We start from the raw sequence: 20801 nt of genomic DNA on the forward strand, positions 1-20801 counted from the left end.
AAGTCCTAATCAATTATTCACATGAACATTAAACGGCTAATACACATGCAGCCCAGGGAACGGCATCTCCCAAAAGTAACCCATCCTCGTTGTTCACTCCGACACATACGTACACTTTGATGCAGTCATGCAGTACATGTACTGTACCTGCATGCACATACGCACTTAAATACACACTTGTCCAGTCTCCCGCTTCCTTCCCGCCACTCCACTCTCTTCCCTATACTTCCCCTCACATGTCAAATGCAGACGGAGAAAATTAATGTCGTCCAAATCCAAATGCATAAAGGGTTGCACTATAGCAGACTGCCTATGAGGTCCCTGGCTGTGAGGCAGTGATTATAGAAATCCTATTGATCTATTATCACCCCCCCTTCATACTCCCAACACAAGCACAAAAAATACACACCCAGAGCTTAATCTACCAGGCATTAGCTGAGCATTAAGCAGCAGCCATTGAATTTTCATGGTGTGCAATCATTATTTGAGTTAATGCTGCAATTTATGACTAGATGTTTGTGCGATGGGTGTGAAAGCTATAGGCAGAGGGGTTGCAGTACATGTAAAGGTGAAGAGGTCAGCGTGTGTGCTTGCAGGTGTGGATATGACTGAATGGCTTCAAGACATGAATGGTGGAATAGGAAAACGATCGGTGAATGTGTGTTGACATTTGTCCGGCTGATTTTTGCAGTCGAGTGAAACAAGACAAGACAACGAGGAGACGTAGACAACAACAGGCTGAACAGGCTCTCCACTTTTGTATTATTCAGGACAGTAGAGACGTCCCTCTCACATGCAGCACATATGCACAGACCCCACTATAGCATGTAATATACCTTAACGCAGCTAAGGAGAGTAAAGCTGCTTTAAAATTCAGAGACTGACGTGGTTATGCTTTCTGTCTGAGAGGGCGGGAGACATAGATTCCCATTAAAGATTGAAGCACTGGGATGGGTGTTTTTTTTTTTTTTTTTTTTGGACAGAGGGTGGGGTGGGGGTGGGGTTAACAGGGTTTTAGAACAGACAGCTTTTGATATCACATCCAACCATGGCACAGCTCCAGAGAGCACTGCCTGTGATGCCCAATTTAAATACCTGAATTAAGTAATTGAGCAATTCCAGAGCAGTAAACAGTCATAGTACAAAGAAGGCGATGCATCACAATTATACTGCTGCGGAGCAGATGGAGGGCTGCTTCTCCCTGAAGTAAATCACCGGGTCTCGTCTGACAAAAACTGCCACAAATACACGTGCATTAGGAGAAAGCCATCGTTCTGTAGCGCTGTCGCAGCCGAGCGGTAATGCTGCTGATGGGAAGTGCAGAGTAACATAAGGCTCATAAAGTATTGGCCTATGTGAAGGTGACGGCTTGCCACCTGAAAACTTTGTCTTTTTTGGTTTTCGTTCAACATCCCTGGTTCATTTCTAAAGGTTTAATGGTGTTGTCGACACCTTTTTCAGTCGGTCCCCTTTCAATATATTTTGGTTTATTGCACGTCATTGTTTCAGCTTGCTTGAAAAGCCTCTTTTTTTTTATCCCTTTTTAAGAGGGCGCAATCCTGAAAGAACGCAGCACTGTAATGCCTATTATTAGTGCCATGCCTTTATTGCATATGTATGGAATCATTTATCCGCGGCTCGTGCCAGGTTTGCAGTTATGGTGTTTGGAGAAGTGGAGAAAGAGATTGACAGATTGAGAGGTGAGGAAGAGGGAACGGTGTGAGAGTCATAAAAAGTCCTGCTGTAATGCAAAAAGAAATACGGGGAGCAAGTGGAATTAAAACCAGCAAAGAAAGGAATGCTTAAAGTAGGGATAGAGAACAGGTGTCTTTGTCCTACTTTGGAAGTGGAGCTAAAGCCATTTTCTCGCCTGGGTCATTCTGTGGCGTGTGGCCCCATTGAAATATCTCACCCGTTGTCACAACACAACCACAGGGTCTAGTGTTACTTCTGTGGACTACGTGCACCAGTCATCTGTGCAAATTCAATTGGCCTGAACGGTTGAATATAAATATCCCCTCAGCTCCTGAGTTGTACCCGGAAAGCTGTCGACTCTACTCCACCATCATCTTATCTATTGTCTCCTAGACCCACCCCCCACCCCCCACCCATACTCCCCACCCTCCAAAACCCCCCAAGCTTCTCCACTCCATGTCCAGAATAGCCAAGCCATAAATAAGAATCAAAAATAGACATTGGAGGACAACTGTTGACACCTAAGTGACGGAAGCGGCAGACACAGGCACAACCTCGAGGCAGACTGGATTACACGCAGATAATTGAGACCACGCAACATCAGAACATAAGGAGCTAGAGGCACTTGTGTGTTTGTGTGTGTGTGTGCGCTCTTTCTTAAAAGCAAATTGAAGGGCTGTATTTCACAATTCAATTCAGGGAACAAAATGTTTGTGTTAGGACATTTGCCATTCAGAATCCCGAAGGACAGATTTGGTTAAAAATAAATCAATCCTCATTCATTTTATAGTAAAAAAATAAATAAATAATACTTTTATTGTCATTTAACAAGTATTTTTTAAAACCACTTAGCAGTGTAATTGGTGTATATCATCATAAATGTTTTGTGGGGTTATAAAATTGCTTAGTAATAAAAAGTGAAATTGAAAATTTTACTGGAAATGATTCTCCGGTAAATTATGATAAAGTCTTGCCAATTCGTCACCGTTCAAAGTGATGTAAGAGTGTATATATTTATACAGTTTTTCAAACACATTATTCAAGTTATTATGTATCTACATCAACTACATCCATTATATTGAGCCTTGTTTGAAGCTGGGTTTCTTTTGACAAAGTCAAATCCAAGCTTCCCTTTCTCACCAAAGGACATGCTTTGAAACTGTGTGCTTTACAGAGTTGTAATGTATAGACAGGCTTTGGGAAAAAAAGAAAAAAAAAGAAGATGAATTATCTGACATGTTTGCATACTTGCGTGTAGTTAGTTTAGAGGTTGAAGGTTGGCGTAAGGCTGCAGCAGCCACACCTCGGCCCCTTTGACCTCTAGGAAACCCAATAGCAGGGAGCTATTTAGAAGCAAAATGGTGGCACTTGTCTGTATATTTATCCTTCAACTGACAATACATTTTCACCCTTAGCCACCCACTCCGTCTGCAGATACTAATACTTTGTTTTACGAGGATTATTTCTGATTTGTGTCTGCTGCTGCGAGCTATGAGCACCACTTTCTTGGCTTGCAGACTCTGATGGGGAGCACTTTGGGAAGGAACTGTGGATTTAACACGCCTCATAACTATAAGCACAGCAGAGAGAGGAAGAGGGGGAAGAGGGGGAGAGGGAAAGTTTCTTTGTACGTTGGCGGAGTGTCTTAAGTGTTTGCATGCTGTTGAGTTGATTTGTTAGCGGCCCAGTCAACTAAATCAAGTCCCCGTATCCACTTTGTTTACCCATTTTATTTGTCTCTCATTCCCACTTCCTCTCTGCCTTTCAATCTCCCCCTCTCCCTCTCTCTCTCACTCCTTGCTGATTTGATTGACTGGTGCCAACTTGTGAAACAGCAACTGTGTCGCTTTGGGGCCACTGAGGCTAACAGCGCAGCCTAGTCACCTGCATCACTGTCTTAACAAGCGGCATGACCTGCCAATAAAAAAGGCTTTTACCCTGATCGTCCTCAAACAAGACTTAAACAGCTCTTTCTCCCGACGAATGCCCAAAGTGCTCACAAATGTGAATCAGACTGTGTTAACTTGCTTGGAAATGAAAAACTATGGAAGAGGTGAAGGCAATGTTTGCTTTTCTTTGCTACCTCATCAGCAATACTTTGGTAGAGCAGGGTGAGATGGAGCAAGATAGATGGATAGAAGTTTAAAAAAAAGACGTCTCTTTTAGAGGTTTGGTGAGGGACTGCATGCAACAATGTCCCTCTGTCACCATTTGAATGTATGTGTTAGTGCAGGTGAACAATTGTATTGCCATATTTGAAGTGCAAAAGAGAACAAGAAAATGTAAATGTTGTTGAGGACAGGTGAGTCTATCATCGCCCGGTAAAGCTCTGTAAACTTGTACCTCATGACAGGCCTTTCATCCCTCATCAAAGCAACAAGTAGATGAGCAGACTTTGTGCATGTTAAAACCGTCCAACCCCCTTCATCTCCCGATAGCTGCCTCTCCTCTGGGAGGGACGACCTTAAATCTTCTCTTTTAACAAGTTTCCTGTTCTTCCTTCCGGGCTCTCGTAGTCCCCAGGGGTTGGACCTACGGGACCATTTCAGTATTTGGAAAGGCTGTTTCTTAAAGCTCTGTCTACAACTCTCAGGGTATGTGAGGCGGACGGGGGAAATTTCAATTTGCTTTAGTAGATCAGTGGTCACCTGCAGTCATGCAGCCACAGCATGGCACATACTATTGGAAAATGAAATAAATTCTCATACAGAAAAATATTGCAATCTAGGAGCTTCATATTAAAGGAATCTGTGTAATAACTTGGGAGGTTTTTATTCTATATCAGCGTCCAACCTCTGGCCTTCCAGGTACAGAACAGTGTCTTTTATGTCTGATTTACGCTCTCTTTTTTTTGACTGACAGCGCTGCCTCTCTAAAACTGATCTTTTATTTTCATTTTCTATTGGTAGAATGGGTGGGGAGGGGGGATCAAAAGCCATTTTACACTATTTATGAAAAAGAGAGAGAGAGTGATGTATTTCTCGATGATCCATAATTTATGAACGAAAAGAGGCCTTTGTGAACCCTTACCACTCTCTCCTTTCCCGGTTAACACTCCCCCCCCCCCCCAAACTCCTGCTCTGACCCAGAGCTACTGATCAAACAGATATTGTTACCACTAAAATAGCAACTTAAAAAACACACAGGCAGCCGTAAGACCTGCCTGCTGCCTGAGAGGAAGACTGACAGTGGGGGTGGAGTTAGGAAAGAAAGAAAAAAAGAAAGAAAGAAAGAAAGAAAGAAAGAAAGAAAGAAAGAAAGAAAAAAGAAAGAAAGAAACCTCTACAACTGTACAGAAACACGTGTGTGTGTTTGTGCATGTGTGTATTGTGGTGGGGGGGCATGTCATCTATCACTGGACAAATGCTGGGCTGTGTGGGGTGTTAGTGGCGGGTGGGTGGGTTGCGTGTGTGTGGGGTGGGGTGGGGGGGGGGGTGGGGGGGGTTGTGTGTCGTCCAGAATGGTGCTGCTCCACAAATGAAATAATATATCTTTGAAAGCCTACGCCCCGCGCTGGGCCTCGAGCCCATATATCAAGCCCGAGAGCGTCTGGTAGATCCGCTCCAGGACCATTAACCTTCCACCTGTTCTCCCCTAGCACCCCCCACCCCACCCCACCAACCTACCGGTCCCCTTCTCACCCTCCCCTGTTGTCCTTCACCATGCCCCTCTACTCCTCCTCCTCCTCCTCTTGCCCTTGGTCACTGCCTCTTGCAGCCCCTTGTTCATCTTCCCATTAACCCCCTCCTCACCTACTTCTCTACCTCATTTCCCTCTCACTGTCCTTCTCAGTCTGTCCTTCATTATCTCCTCCTCATACTCTCTCTCTATTTTCCCTGTTTTACTTCTCTTTATCTTTCAGAGTAAAGTGTTTTTTCTCTCTCTCTCTCCATTTTGTTGAAATATCGCTCTCTGGCTCTGACTCGTTCTCTCTCTTTCTCTCATTGTCATCTCATGTCAGTCCTTGTACCCCCTCTCTCTTTCTGTCTTCATTGAGACTCTCCTTCCATCCCTTTTTGTATCTGCATCCGTTCTCTCCCCCCTTGTTGCTTCAAGCTCATGTAAAGCAAACACAACAAGCTCTATGTGTGTCTCTGTGTGTGTGCTGAAAGGAGCACCCCAGCCCACAGAATAATTCAAATTAAATGGACTGCAGGGAAACAGTTACAAATCTTTGCCAACTGTGCACATCACTAGCAGTGCACTTTGTCAGGATTGGGGGAACTGGGAGGGGACAATGTTGGATGGGGGGGGGGGGGGCACTGACCTTTGTGACAAGACAGGCATTGCACCTTGAGGCCTGGGACATGTGTGTATGTGTGTGTGTGTGTGGAGGCTGGTATAGATATACCACTTCCCAGGGTTCACAGATCACACCTAAAACGGCTTATTCATTTCCACTTAGTTATGGGGCGTGAGGGAAAAAAAAGAAAAGGTGCAATCACCGGTCAAAGCAGGCCAATGGTAATATACCCCCCTCCCCCCCCACACACGCACACACATTCACACCTTTTTCTATGACCTATCCAGGAGCTGTTTAATTTTCAAGGTGCAACCAACAAACATGTGTGTGTACCTTTTCAGGATCTTCTCTGGCATAAACACTGACCTTGGGGATCCTCATGGGGATCAAAGCCTGGTCCTAATGAGGCACAACCTCATTTCTGAGGAACTGGTTAGGTTTTTATTTTTGAGGGCTAAGATTTGAATAGTGTTTAGTTTGAAGTTAGGGTTGGGCATTTACTGGTTGTGGATAACACTTTGTTTAGGCCGTTCAAATGAATGGAAAGCAATGCCGTGTCCTGGGAAGAATAACTGAACAACCCTGTGTGTGTGTGTGTGTGTAGAAGCAGGATAACTAAGACTGTAGAAAAAGACCCTGCAGTTGGAATTGGGCGGGTGGTGCAGGTATAATTTCACCAAAGAAAATTCATGTAATATTTATGGATGTAGATAGAGGGGAGGTAAGGAGGGGGGTGAGATAGGGCAGAGTGGAGCGCTTCAGAGGACCTTACATTATTCACTCAGGTAAATCTATAAGTGGAGAATATTCAGGTGTGAGATGTGAACATCAGCCCCCTCCTTCTCCACCCCGGGGATCTGTCACAATGTGTGATTGACTGACTTGAAGCCGCTTGGAGGAGTCAAATAAACTGGCAACAAACAGTCAGTGGTGTAAATAATTCTACTGTTTCAAATAGTATTTTTTTTATTATTATTATTATTATTATTTTTAGGTTGTAGCAGATTTCTGTGTATTTGATGAGATGCTGAGTTGAGTTTAGAGTCGAGTTTCATCCAGCTGAACAGGATGAAAGATGGAATACTTTCTGTGTAATTTCTATTTTAATGAGCAAACGTGCAGAAAAAGTGTATTTAATAAGAAAACAGGTGTGCAATTTAATTTACATTAAACCTCTCTTCTTTGTTATTCCTGCTCCTCCTCCTCTCCTCGTTTTCTCTCTAATCTCCTCTCTTTGTTTCACCTCTGTTCTCCTCGCCTGTCCTTTCCTCTTCCCAGCCATCTGTTTATCCAATATGGCTGTCCCATCTCAGCTGGGAGCTTTCCCAGGGAACAGGACTTCTAATACAGTTCCTCCTCAACTTAATGGCCCTCGGTTCTGCTTTTGCCATTCGTGCTACACGCAGAGACAAAACTGGGGGAAAAAAGGAGACAGAAAAGCAGAAAAACCTGTTCTGATTTTCCCCAAAAAGCTCCCTCGGTGACTAAAATAAACAGTGAAGCCACATTTCAAAACGTCACGGGTATTTTCCTCCCTGCTCCTCCTTTATCAGGTGAATAGACTAAATATATGTATAAAGTTACACAGCATTTTGAATTGAAGTCACTTTCAGCCTATACCAACTTCAAATCATAGGTGTCATATTGCTGAGGGTGAAAATAAGAAATCTCCATATGAGAACGTAAGAATGCATCAGTTTTATAGTCCAGACCAAAATCATATTTCCTTCCAGTATATTGCCGTAATGCATTGTAGTTAATACACAACTAAAATAGATATAGCACACACGACAAGACAGGCATGATGCAAAAACTAAAGACTAACTAAAGCTGCAGGAGTGCACGAGAGAGACATCACACAGAAAAATGTCCATAATTTGATTTGAATAATGTACAATACGATCCTATCATCATCTGCAAATATAGTTGAACTAATGATAGTATGTGGAATGATGTGGAACACCAACCATCGGGACATCACCTTACAAAGGCCTCGCAACATCCTTTTGTCATTATCTCTTCCTGGTTGTTTCCTATTTAGCGAAGCTTCAAATAACGAAAAACCAGTTCACTCAGCACTGAGCTTCATCCTTCTTACTTAGCTACATTTTTTAATAAATGATCTGGGGCTACTTAGGAGCGTGTTGCATTAACAGTCTCCTTAGAACATAAGGAAAAGTCAGTCCGACATTTTATCATGTGGTGAATTATTAATGACTACTTTCAAAGCAAGCCACAACTTAAGCATGCACATGCACCATAGGTCTACCTAAAGAAATAGCACTACAACTCTGCTGATTATGATAATATAGCTGAACTGTCCCAGAATGAATGGATTGGATTACTGAAGTCTTTCTGACACGGTGTTTTGTGTTGCTTCATAGTCTCTGTATGTCGTGTTTTGACAAGGCAAACAAAGTGCTCGCTGTCCAAACACCACATCCTTTTTTATTAAAGGGTGTAGAGAGGAAGAGGGTGGTGGCGGTGGCGGCTTCGATTAAAAAGAGAGTAGCGTTAGGAAGGTGAGACATAAACATATGAATCATCAATAGTCCCGATCGCCCTGTTACATTCTCCGTCCCATTGTGTTTGTGGTGGGAGTCAAGCCAGCCATCCACAGGAACAATGGAGGAGTGGGTATCACTGGACCTGCCACAACATGAGTCACCACCAACACACATGCACGCAGACATACACACACATTGAAGTGGAGCAACATCCACACTTGTGCTCAGCAACACAAACAGGAACATTAGAGGAGGTGTTTTAAGGAGGCCTGTGCTTTCACAAAATATGAAATGAAATTTGTTTTCTAGTGGTTCCTTTAATTGTTTACAGTAATTAAATTGGGCTAAAACATAACAACAGCTACATTTATTGATCGCATTAAATGCAAATATGAATTTAATCTTTACATCAGTCAAATATGAATGTCAAACAATAACTCTCCTTACATGTTGTGAATCCAGAAAAAGCCTGGAACTACTGTTATCTGAATTTCAGTACTGTATCACCTGTAACATGTGGGTGCATTTTCTCTTTAGAGATTACTAAACTGGGTGGTTGGTGGTTAGTGGTTGGCTCCAGGATGGTCAGATGGGTTCAAAGCGGGACAGGGTAGGACAAGAGAGGGGAGGGGTGGCTTTGCACCGGCACTGTGCTCGGAAATTTCAGTGAGGGACAAACACGTGTTTTCCCTCCCATGGCGCAGCACTGCACGGCACAGCACAGTCACAAACAGACAAACACCAATGCAGTAATATTTGTATACAAATGCCTACTGCAGCATGAACAAAACGCCTACTGGAAAATGTTCATCTGTACACAAGTCTGATTAAAACAGCTATCTGTAGAACATAGGATTCCAGTCATGATGTTTTTTCATAAAAAACAACAACAAAAAACCTCAAAATATTTATGCAGACAGTAATTAAAGCTGAAAGAAAATCAATGGCTCAATAAACAATCTTTCAATTTAAATCTTAAATAACATGAACGTAAGTGCAGACTGGACTGAGCACAGATTATATAGAGAGGGAAAAAACACAGAACAAAAAAACCTATTTGCAATGGCAACCGTATGAACCAGACAAAAGCCTACACATGAATACACACACACAGCCACACATGCACCTGTTTTCAACTCACTTGTCGCAACTCAATTTCAATACAACAACTGCCAGCGATCATGCCAGCAACTCTGCCAAAATGTTCCCTCATCGCACACGTTTTCACTGATTTCAAAACCAGTGTACCAAAACTGCCCTTTTTTTTTTTTAATTGTCTGTGTGTTAAACCAATCAAAACTGAGGCACCTTGGCGGGAAGAGCCCGTCTCAACTTCTCGGATCCAAGGTGTTAGAAATAAATGTCCCGCACGTCATGGCCAATTCCCAAGAAAAAGAGGGGGGAGAAAGGGAGGAGAGAGCGCGTCGCAATGGAGTAGAGCGGGGAGTGCTCTTTATAAGGTCCTACTAATGGCTAAATATTTATGAGTCCCGTGACTGAAGCCAACTAACACACAAGAAACTAAAACTTTAAACACTTTTTTTGGCAGACAGCTACACACACACGCACACACACACACAGACACACACTCTCAGCTTGGCTCTGTTACCAGAGAAATTCTTTTGTTCTTACTGAACTAAAAATAGTGAGAGGGGCAGTGTGTTTGGTGTGAGCACTGTCTGTGTCTTAATGTGGGAGTGTATGTATGTGTGTGTGTGTGTGTGCGCGCGTGTGAAATCAAAGTGTATTTATAGCTTCCTACAGTGTTGCACTCGTCTTGTGACAAACGTTTAATTCTACTCTGCTTCCCGTCGTTCGAGTCCGGCCTTGATCTTGCACCTAACAGCCAGTTTTGTTTTTTTAATTAACAGGACATGTCAAAGGTCCTATTGTTTTAGAAAAATGCAGTGTTTTTAATTGAACTAACAAATGGAGCTGATAACTTTTAGACTACAGCTCGTGGTTTGCTTTATTGTCACGTTTACAGTACAAGCCCCTCAGCTTTGCTCAGCAGTCCTCCTGTTCATTGCTGACGAGAAACGCACCGGAAAGCGAAAACCCTGTTGTGTGGGAAAAACTGTCAAAGCCACAGCTAGCACATTATTTTCCAGTCCCACTTGTGTTTGCAGTGGTTTGGGGGGTGGAGTCAGAGGTGGTTGAGTTTAATTATCTTCGGCACTTAAGTGAAATTTGCCACAAATCACCAAAACCAGTGACTGACGCAGGAGAGGTTTTTGTGTGAGTGTGGGGTGGAGGTGTGTGTGTGTGCACACAGAGCCATGGTCATTTTCTATCTCTGTAACAGGCACCCAGTTCAGCTGCTATTAAGCTCCACTAATAAGGGGTAGTCATTAGGAAAACATAATGACGGTTCATTCAGCAGCAAATCAGGGAGTGACAAACATAAGTGGCTGAGATAATTGAATTAGGACAAGGGTGTGAGAAATAGAGAGGCTTCACCGAGCAGCGAAAATGATCATTCTAAGTTAATGGGCAAACCATATATAATTATTTGCTGTCGCCACACCCCATGATGAGTCTCTGTGTGTGTGTCTTATAAGTGTGCACTTCTTACTCCAGTTGAATGCAAACACAGATCCATAAAATGTCAATAGCAGAGACACGGTGTTTGCTAAATGTCAACATGTGCTTTTCAAGGACTCTTATCCATGTTGTAATTGGCACATATTTTAATATTGCATGTATTTCATTTGTTGTTTCACCTCCCTTTTGAAAGCATAATATCAAATATTTTTGGGGGGAATTTTGCAACAAGCTCTGAACCATTAATATGCAGCTGAGGCTTTAGTCACGCAGTCGGAAACAAACAGACAAAGGAGGGGGGAGACAAACAGGTGAAGCACAGGCTAATCAAATGCCTTTCATGCTGCTCCAAATAATAACCTTTATTCAGAGTGGATAAAGCTGCAAGTGCACAAATGCACACCCAAAAACTGTCCCTTAGGCTCTGTTATGAATATCACATTTTTACAATGAGGCTTTGGTGGACGCTTAGTATGGGCTAGTCACAGCAGACACAACGATAACCAGGATAAAATGTCATTTTAAGAGCTTTGACATATTTCCTATATGCCTATGTCTTGTATAAATAACTAAAGTTTAGAAACAACCTCACTTAAACTAGTGAAATCGTCACCTCTCCGTTGGAGATAAGCAGTATTCAGTTCACATAAAACCCTCAGACTATAGAAACCTGTTAGTATCAAAAGTGTCAGAATGTATCAAACACATAAATAAGAGTGACTGCTGAATTTTGATCATGCAGTGGACCAGACAGTGGTGGCAGCCACAGTCCTCTGCACTCTGCATTAATGTTCAGTCGGTGCATAAAGAAGGAAGATAAAAGCCCAGCTGAAGATGAAGGATTGAACAAGTGATGTTTCTGAACTCTGTTAAGCACTGTCAATGACAGTGAGATATTTAGCATTACAAAAAGTGTGTGTGTATGTGTGTGTGTGGTGGTGGGGGGGTACAAAGATAAGGCATTTGCACGTCAACTGCAACATGAATAAATGGCATGAACTTATGAATAACTTGGAGGTAAATTGCAATGCACCCTAGTATACACACTAAGGAGTCGTCTTTCACTGGTTTGATTCCCAGCTCCACAAGTCAATAAGCTGACGTGTCCTTGGGCAAGACACTTAACCCAAAAATGCTCCTGAGCGCTGCGCAGCCTGTTCCTGGGTTAGAAGATGTATGATAGAAAATGCACTGCACGTAGATGTGTTGTGTGAATGTATGGGTGTGTGGGTGAATGAGTGTGAATGAGTGAATGGCAAAATCTGTAGTGTAAAGCAGCTCTGGGTGGTCGTCTAAACTAGAGAATTGGACTAGGACTAGGAAGAAAATCTTGTCACAGGAAGAAACAGGCATCTAGAGATGATAGAAGTTAAGTTGAGCTTAAATTTAACCTCTTAAATTTGAAAATATGACAATATTTTTTTGTTCGTAAACAGTCCGAGCTGTACCCGTTTGCTTATTTGATATATTTAATATAACGCCATCAACAATTCACATTCTGATCGGTGAGATATGTACCCATTGGAAGCAAAACTTGAAACCATTCCAAAAAAAACAATAAAACCTGCAAAATTGGCTATATATATAGCCGATATATATATATATATATATATATACAAACAAACAAAGATGTCCTTCTGGTTAAATCAAAGCCTAAAATGTTTCTCATAATTGATAGAAATGATGGACAAAGCATGACAATAACAAAATCAAATGAACAGAGCACACTCATAGATGATCCATGATGATCGCTTACCTTAAGTTCACGGAAGAAGATGCTGCTGCGTGCCCACTCCACGATGGAGAAAAGTGTCTGGTCGGCCATCTTGCACATAAGGCCGAAGGTGTTGAGCTTCTCGTGTTTGCCACGACTGGCCTGCTCCTGCTGCAGGTATGCCAGGATCTTGGCCTGAACCTGTGGTTCATCTGGCTCACACTTTAACAGCTCTACAATCAGGTGGGGGAAGCTGGGCGGTGAGCCTGACTGGTAGGCATCGACATAGGCGTAGCCCATGATGGACTCTGGCGAGCTGGTGTACGGGTCTGGGTACTCTGATTTGATGGTGCGTGTGCCCTGGAAGTGTCCGTAGGCTGCTTGGTAGCCTTGTAGGCTGCCGGCGTGTGGCGGCATTGCCATGCTGACTGGCGAAGTGACAAATGGGCTGCGGTCGTAGTCTGTGGGGGGCAGGGCAGTGGCGTGATGGTGATGGTGGTGGTGATGGTGGTGGTGCCCAGTGTGGTGACCGGTGTGGTGGCTCAGTGGAAGGCCCTTGGAGGCGGCTGAGTGGATATTCTGGATGGCTGAGGAAATGGTGAGGTCGGTAGGCACGGCCTGCATCACCTGAGTCATGGCCTCGATCTTTAGGCCATTTGCTCGGATCAGTGCCTTCTTTTGCTGCTTGAGAGCCCGGTCACGTTTGTACATTGGGCCGAACTTGTTTCGACCGCCCCGCATGCGGTCTGCCCGCACAGCTGAGAGCCAGGAGGAGGAGGAGTGGAAAAAGGAGACAAGAAAGGACAGAATTAGTGCTCTGTCTTTGTTATAATAAAATATCTGACCCTTATGACTGTATATACAACTCTGGAGTGTTTCAAATCATGTTATAACTAATTTGTCTTGAGGCAGGTAACTGATTACTGTGTGGGAATGGTAAAAGCAAGAAGATGGTTTTTACATGCACGTTTGCATGGCATTATAAGGGGAACTCGTCCTACTTGGATATAGGCCAAAAGGTGTTCCTCTGGTGATTACACTTGACATTTACATGTTGACTCTTAAACCACACAGGTCTAATAGATAGTGCTGTAACTCATTGACCAGAAACACCAACCTCTATAAGCCGCTCTGCTGAACGATCACTATACAGCTGGCTATCTCTGACCACCACTCAGGGAATACACACCTCATGAGCTAGATACTGATTTTCAAAATACACTGTGTATCTAAAAGCTTCAAATATCACTGTTCAATAACAAATGTTTTTTTTCTAGATTAAACCGTATTGGCTGAAAAGGCTGACAATAAGCACATTGGGGCTAGTTCTTTTTTTTTTTTTTACTACTGATGAACCAAACATAACCACGATGCCCCCCCCGCCTCCACTTTCACTGCAGAATCCTGTGGTGAGGATCACAACTAGTCTGAGCTGTGGGTATTTCTAATGAACAAGCCAGGAACACAGTGGACTGCTACAAGGGCCATGTGTGATCTGTCCGACTGCTGCCACGGGGAACCTGCTATGCTGTCTCCCAGTCGGGGAGCGCTGGTGTTAATTATTCATACTTAATTACCACTTACTCACTGAGCGCTGTGTGCCACAAGCTAACGGACGTCTGGGAGACCATACAAGCCCCCCCCCCCCTCCCGCCCCATACCAATACCAATACAGCAGATTATAAACTTATTTTTATTGTATTCATTATGCTCTTTACACCCTCTCCTAAAAGAAAGAAGTAAACCCACATGATATGCAAATACATTCATAGAGATTTGCCCCGTGAATATGCAGTGGATAGTCCACTCCAAATGAATGAAAGAACAGAGACGGAAAATTAAAAAAAGGGGGTGTGGACAGTGTGGCAGGGTGATGAGGGGCAGACACACACGCAGACACACAAAAACACACACTCTTACACATACTGAACTGCCTTGGGAGTGATTTTAATGACCTCCGTCACAAAAGTGTCTGTCACTGATCTGAGTGAGAGGATTCAAGAGGGGAGGCGCACACACACACATACACACAAACACATGCACATGCTGACACACACCAACATGAAAAGCATCATAAACTGCTGATCGCTGAGAAAGAAGAGAGCAGGACAGACACTACACTACACACAATCTGCCATTTCCAAACACGCTTGAGGTCAACTCTGGTGCAACAGTCATCCCGGTTTTATCGAAGGCGAGCACATATCAAAGAAAAATGGAGAGGAATCCTCGCCAAATGTATCCATTATACATCATTGTAGGGCAACTTTAACTATTAATGATTTCTCCACAACAGCGTAATTAATGAGCTGAGAAACTAATAGTTGGCCCTACTGGGAAAACAAAATTAAGCCCTGGCTGCCTACTTGTCTGCCTCGGACCCAGAGACCCACATCACATCATGAATATCAAGACTTGGGGGGTGCAGGTCTCTCTCGCTCTTTCTCTCTCTCTGTGTGTGTGTGTGTGGCATGAGAGAAAGAGAGAGAGAGAGAAACACATGCACTGATTCTTTGTCTGTAATTAAACAAGGTGATTTGCATGCATGTAACACAGATTAATATGGAGGGGGGAGGGGAAGAGTGTAAGCATGGGTTTGAGTGAGGTGTTAATGGACAAGGTTCTGCAGGGACTGAAGTTTATAGCAACAATTCTTTAAATATAAATTTGTAAATGTTGTTGGAAAATATTTCATATGCAACCCAAGTGATACAGTATTATAGACTTGATCTCTGTGGTCCTTTTCTGATTTGTGTGGCATAAACAAGACAAGCTGTGTCGGAAGCATGATGGTGACAGTCGCCACCAATGAAAAGAAAAACAAGCCACACAATCAACAGGAGAAATGGTTTATGGAAAAAAAAAATCCCCTGTTTTTGTCTTATTCTGTTATTTTGAGGATCTCAGTACGGAGATATGAAGAGTTAACAGTGAGTCTTTGGGGCTAAAGCAAGGCTGAAAGGCTAAAAGGCTGATGTTGTTGTTCCTCTTTAGATCTCACCTGACTTCCTGTTAGTGAAACACACAATTTTCGACACCCCCCCCCCCCCCACACACACACACACACACACACACACACACACACACACACACACACCTCGAGTCCGCCTCATGCACATCATCTCACACATACGCCAACACAGAAATGCACAAACACACCATTTACACACTTTTTCTGTACACACACACACTGACACATAGGCCCAAAACACTCAAACACATCTCAAACACACACGCACACACACACACACATACACATACACACAGCCCTCAGCTCTTATAGCCTCTGATTTATGGTTGTTTAATATACAGGAATATTAAGCGTGCGTAGGTGAGTATCCCTGTCGGCCACCGGCATATTAATGGGTCTCGCAGAGCCTTGCTGACACCCTGTTTGTCATGTCGGTGCCCCAGCCTCTGCTCCGGATGCGCCCTATCCCATGCACACACATGAATACCTATGATACCTATGCATAAGTAATGGGACAGCTCCCTGGCTTCTATACCTCAGGTACTGGGAGGCTGATGGAAGACAAATCAGTGAGTGAAGAAGCTGGAGACAGGGAGGAAATAAAAAACAGAGAGGGGGGGGAAACAGCGACAGAGAGGGCGATAAAAACATGAGAGTGGTGGTGCTAATTTCAGCTCAATGGTCCTGTAGTTGCTTTACATTTGTAGTAATTTATGAATTCAGATTAGGATTAACTGCATGTAAAAAATGGTTCAATGTAAATTATTGGAAAAAAAGTGAGACAGGAAGCCTTGTCAGTAGATTGGTATCCAACAAAGGCATCTTCAAATGTTTATATTATTTGATTTTTTAGTTTTGATTTGATTGACTGGCATAGTATCGTGAACATCTTGATTATTTTTCAGATAGTGGCTGTCGAGTTAAATATACACTTAAAAACATCTTCTCACGGTTATACATGTATACCACTATCAGATACAGTGTATTATTGTTATGCTCTGCCTTAAAGATGATACACAAGTGGGGCAAATATTAAACAGCTCAGTGAAGCATATGATGCAAGGCAACTTCCAGTGAGCACATAAAGAAAATCATACCGGTGAGATGATGCAGCATGCTTCATCAGCTTTAGAGAATAACATGCTAATGGGTCGTACCATTACAGGATGTGTTTTTCTCCCCCCAACCTCTTTTCTCAATGAGTCAACACTCGCTGACAGTTACTGCTACAGTGTATATACGGTGCCTGTGTGGTGAGATGATTGTGTGGTGGACATGATCTGTCATCATTGTTTGTATATGTGCGAGTGTAACAGGAAAGGATAAAAAAAGAAGCAAATTAAACCAAAAAAGAGAGAAAGATTTGTAAAATTAAACAGACTAAATAGCAACAAAATGACATGTGGTTAAAAGATGCACCCATATCATCACCATATGAACTATGTTTGATTCAATCCAAAGTTTCTCTTTTGTCCTCTTTAGTTTGTGTTGGGCTCATGTCACAACACTCTGATACGCATCAGCCTCCTGTTTCACATTGTTTACGCTCCTACGCTCGATTAGTCTCCTTTACTGTGATCGTATCAAACATCAAACTGTACAGCTCAGTTTTCGGCAAAGTTATTAACAAACAGAATCAAAATAGCAGAAAGGCTAAGAATGTGTCAGAAATGCAAGAAAGACATCATACTTTGAGTTTCCCCTCACATTTTTTTGTCCACATTTGGTTTCCACTTGATATCCTGAATTCCCATGTTGCAGCAAGCTGTTGTGTAATGGAATGAAAAGACTGCAATAACACAGCACATGGCCCTAAACCTTTTCTCTTTCACAGCTATTTTACGCACTTTTTTTTTTGGATTAAATGGAATCTTCTCCTTCTTGCCTTTGGCCTTCTGAACACCTCTCTGGGCTTCTCATGAATATATGTATGTGTTTACCAAGGAGAACTGTATGGATAGTGTGTGTGTGTGTGTCTGTGTGTGTGGGGGGGGGGGGGTGTCACACTTTCTGTCTGGGAGGTCTTTACAGGTTGTGGCAGGAGTTGCCCACTAGAGCTTCTGGCTCTTGACAGAGTGCTGCAGGGCCCGTCTGGCCCCCGAGCCTAAAAGCTACCACCAGCAAAACAAATCAAACATTACCCCCACCCCACTGGTGTCAGCTGGCAATGACAGTCTGGGACGTTCTGCCCAGCGGCCATTTACAATTTACAGAAATTAATTACACAGCTCGTGGCAGGTAAAGGGAGAAGCCTCCAGAAAGATTTGATTATAGGCTGCCTTTGCTTTAGTTTCATCCTCTTGGAGGTTCCTTTCTTCAGCAAATAAAGTTTTTCTTCTATTATATGTGAACATTTCAGGGACTTGGGTATTCTTAATTTGGTTTAAAATACAAATATGTGAAACCGTATGAATAACATAACTTATTGCAGATATATTATTGAAGGAATTAAACATATTTAGACGTTAGTTACTCATTGACCTTCAGGATCTCTTTGCTCATATCAGAATGAATGATTTCACAGACCAACCTGCCACATAATGTGTGAAAAAAATAGTTGATCTTAAATATTATCTTTGAACATTGAAGAGCATTTCTTGCCCTGCCACCCTGTCACTCCTGGATAAGCATGTTTGAACAAGCTTCTGAGCCACGTTCAAATCAAACAAAGAGACCTCGAAATGGCTGGCCAAAAGTATCATCATTACCATTCTCGCCTTGCTGCCAAGTTTAATATTTTATCTATTACTCTGTCTGGCAAGTTTAAGTGCACAGCAGCTACCAGATATCCCCCAACTCCCACTGAACCCATCTCAAAATACTAATAAGCAACGTAGGATTTCAACGTTTTGGTTGAAATGAAAGGTTTCTCTTCATAAGGCACACATTCTGGAGAACTGAAATTACTGAGATATTCATTGTTAAATGTTTGAATAAATATAATCTAATTTCGTCCAGGCAATCAAATTGTCAAAGCATATTTATAAAAAAAAAAGGGTGGATATATTCAATGTAGAGGGAAAGTGCTCATATGCAAGTTGATCATGGAATAATAATTTTCACTCACAGTTTCCAAAAAAATAAAAAAATAAAAAATCATGTGCTGAGATGAACGGCATTCAATTTTGAATTCATGGAAAAAAGACTGTCATTTCACTCAGACTTTGGTAGACGTTCTTGAAACACCTCTGTGGAAGTCCAGAAGCAGTTAGCTGTTGCCATGTGACAAATTTTTCCTTTCAGAAACTAATTGCAAACAGGCATTAGCCTATATCTTAGAATTATATGTGATGCTATACAGCCAGCATGCAGTAACACTGTCTGGATCTGTTTTTCCAAACCTGCCTCAAATTTGAGTCAGTCAATTAGTCAGTGTTTACTGTGACATATATATATACATATGTTCTCTGAAAAGATAAATATTCTCCAAGAGCAAAATATAGATATAGCTTATGAAGAAAGCAAGCATGGAAGCTGTGTGTTCATTCGCCTAGAGGTGCCTGTTTTTTATTTATGCTGGTGGTTTGTATAAATACTAGTCTTGTACCAAAGTCAACAATTCATAGAAAAAAACCTTTAACTTTGTCCCCAATTACTTTACAAACAGCTGCTTTACAGATTAGGATACAAGTGGATTTGTTTATGCAAATTAGCTCTACCTTGACCACACACAACAATAAATAATTGCACATGAGTGCAACAGTAATAATAATCCATAAACACAATACATAAAAGTACTGTATATCACTCACATGGGACACTTTTAACATTGTGAAAAATGTAATTGAGCACTTTGTATAATGTAGTACTGCAACTTTGACTCAAGTTAATCATCGTAGTATTTAATCCAAAACTGATTCCTGGACAGTCACATACATCAGCCCTTTAATCTGGTCGAAAGCCCTTGAGCAACATGGTGAAATCCCACTGGCCACTTTCAGCATAGAAATAACTTCTCTCTTAAACAACAACAACAACTGTTTCACATTATATCTAATTTAGTGACAGCTCCACACATGAGCATCTCTCACACAAGATCATATCCCATCTTCTGTTTAAATGCGTATGCTTAAATGGAGAAACACAGCAAAACTTCTGCAAAAGTGAAATCATTTTTTTGCCACAAGCCAAAACAATTCAAAAATGGAAACATGTTGTTTTACCTTCGAGCTTCATGCCCACAGTGAGGCACTTTTGGAAGCGGCAGTACGGGCAGCGCTTCCTCTGGGTCTTGTCAATCTGGCAGCTCTGGTTCTCTATACATGTGTAGCGCTTGTTGTTCTGGACAGTGCGTTTAAAGAAGCCCTGTGGAGAAAACCAATTAAGACGTCAACCTGCTTGACCCCTGCAATGCAATGGTAATTGGCCCATTCACACTCGCAGACAGATGAAGAGGCACACACACACACACACACACACACACACACACACACACACACACACACACACACACACACACACACACACACAGACAAACATTTTATTATTTGCAATTGCCGAGAAATGCATCCAGCTTAAAAAAAAAAACATAAACAAAAAAAAAACTTTAATTCAACGCATGCCTCCTTTATTCGCTGTTTTATAACTATTTATATGAAATCTGTCAAAATTGGAGTTTCCATTCTTAATATTCCCTATTTATGTAAAGGCTAAAATTTATGTCGAAAGCCTTTTTTCAGTTTTTCCACTTAATTATTGAAAAAATATGTGTGCACGGAGATCCCAAAAATCCAATAAATTATATCCATAATTCACAGTTCCGGGATTACAGATATTCATACCTGCAACATGGCATTAGATATTGGCAGCAGCAGTGGAAATCAAACGAAGGGAGGAAGGTATTAACATATTCCAGATCCATAACCTAGAAGTAGAATCCTTAAACCATTGAAAAACAGGGAATGTGCAGCTGTCAATATCTCACCAAACACAAATTTAATTGACAATCTGCCCTGTGTGATTTGTTCCCCAAAAAAAAAGAAAAAAAAAAAGCTCCTACTTTTAGATTATTGACATCTCAGCACTAAAAAAAATCCATGGTTCGGAGAAGACTTTCTTTCCAATTTTCCACTTAACACAGAGCCTGCGTTATAAATATCTGAAAGTGGATTATATCATGCTGTTAAA

At 42.1% G+C, this 20801-nt stretch overlaps 1 protein-coding gene across 1 annotated transcript in view; it reads right to left on the minus strand.

The window, feature by feature from the left end:
• nr5a2 (nuclear receptor subfamily 5, group A, member 2) overlaps window positions 1-20801 on the minus strand; it is a gene marked incomplete at its 3' end in the record, with an annotated part of 58332 nt that overhangs the window by 31339 nt on the left and 6192 nt on the right. Inside the window, exons 3-4 of the mRNA XM_083888639.1 lie at window positions 19838-19979; window positions 12746-13461 (exon numbers count right to left, since the gene is read on the minus strand). Of these exons, the coding sequence (XP_083744765.1) occupies window positions 12746-13461; window positions 19838-19979 (858 nt within the window). The remainder of the gene's footprint in view (window positions 1-12745; window positions 13462-19837; window positions 19980-20801) is intronic.

The sequence above is a fragment of the Microchirus variegatus genome (genome assembly GCF_963457635.1).
Source record: "Microchirus variegatus genome assembly, chromosome: 4".
In the NCBI taxonomy this organism is placed as follows: Eukaryota; Metazoa; Chordata; class Actinopteri; order Pleuronectiformes; family Soleidae; genus Microchirus; species Microchirus variegatus.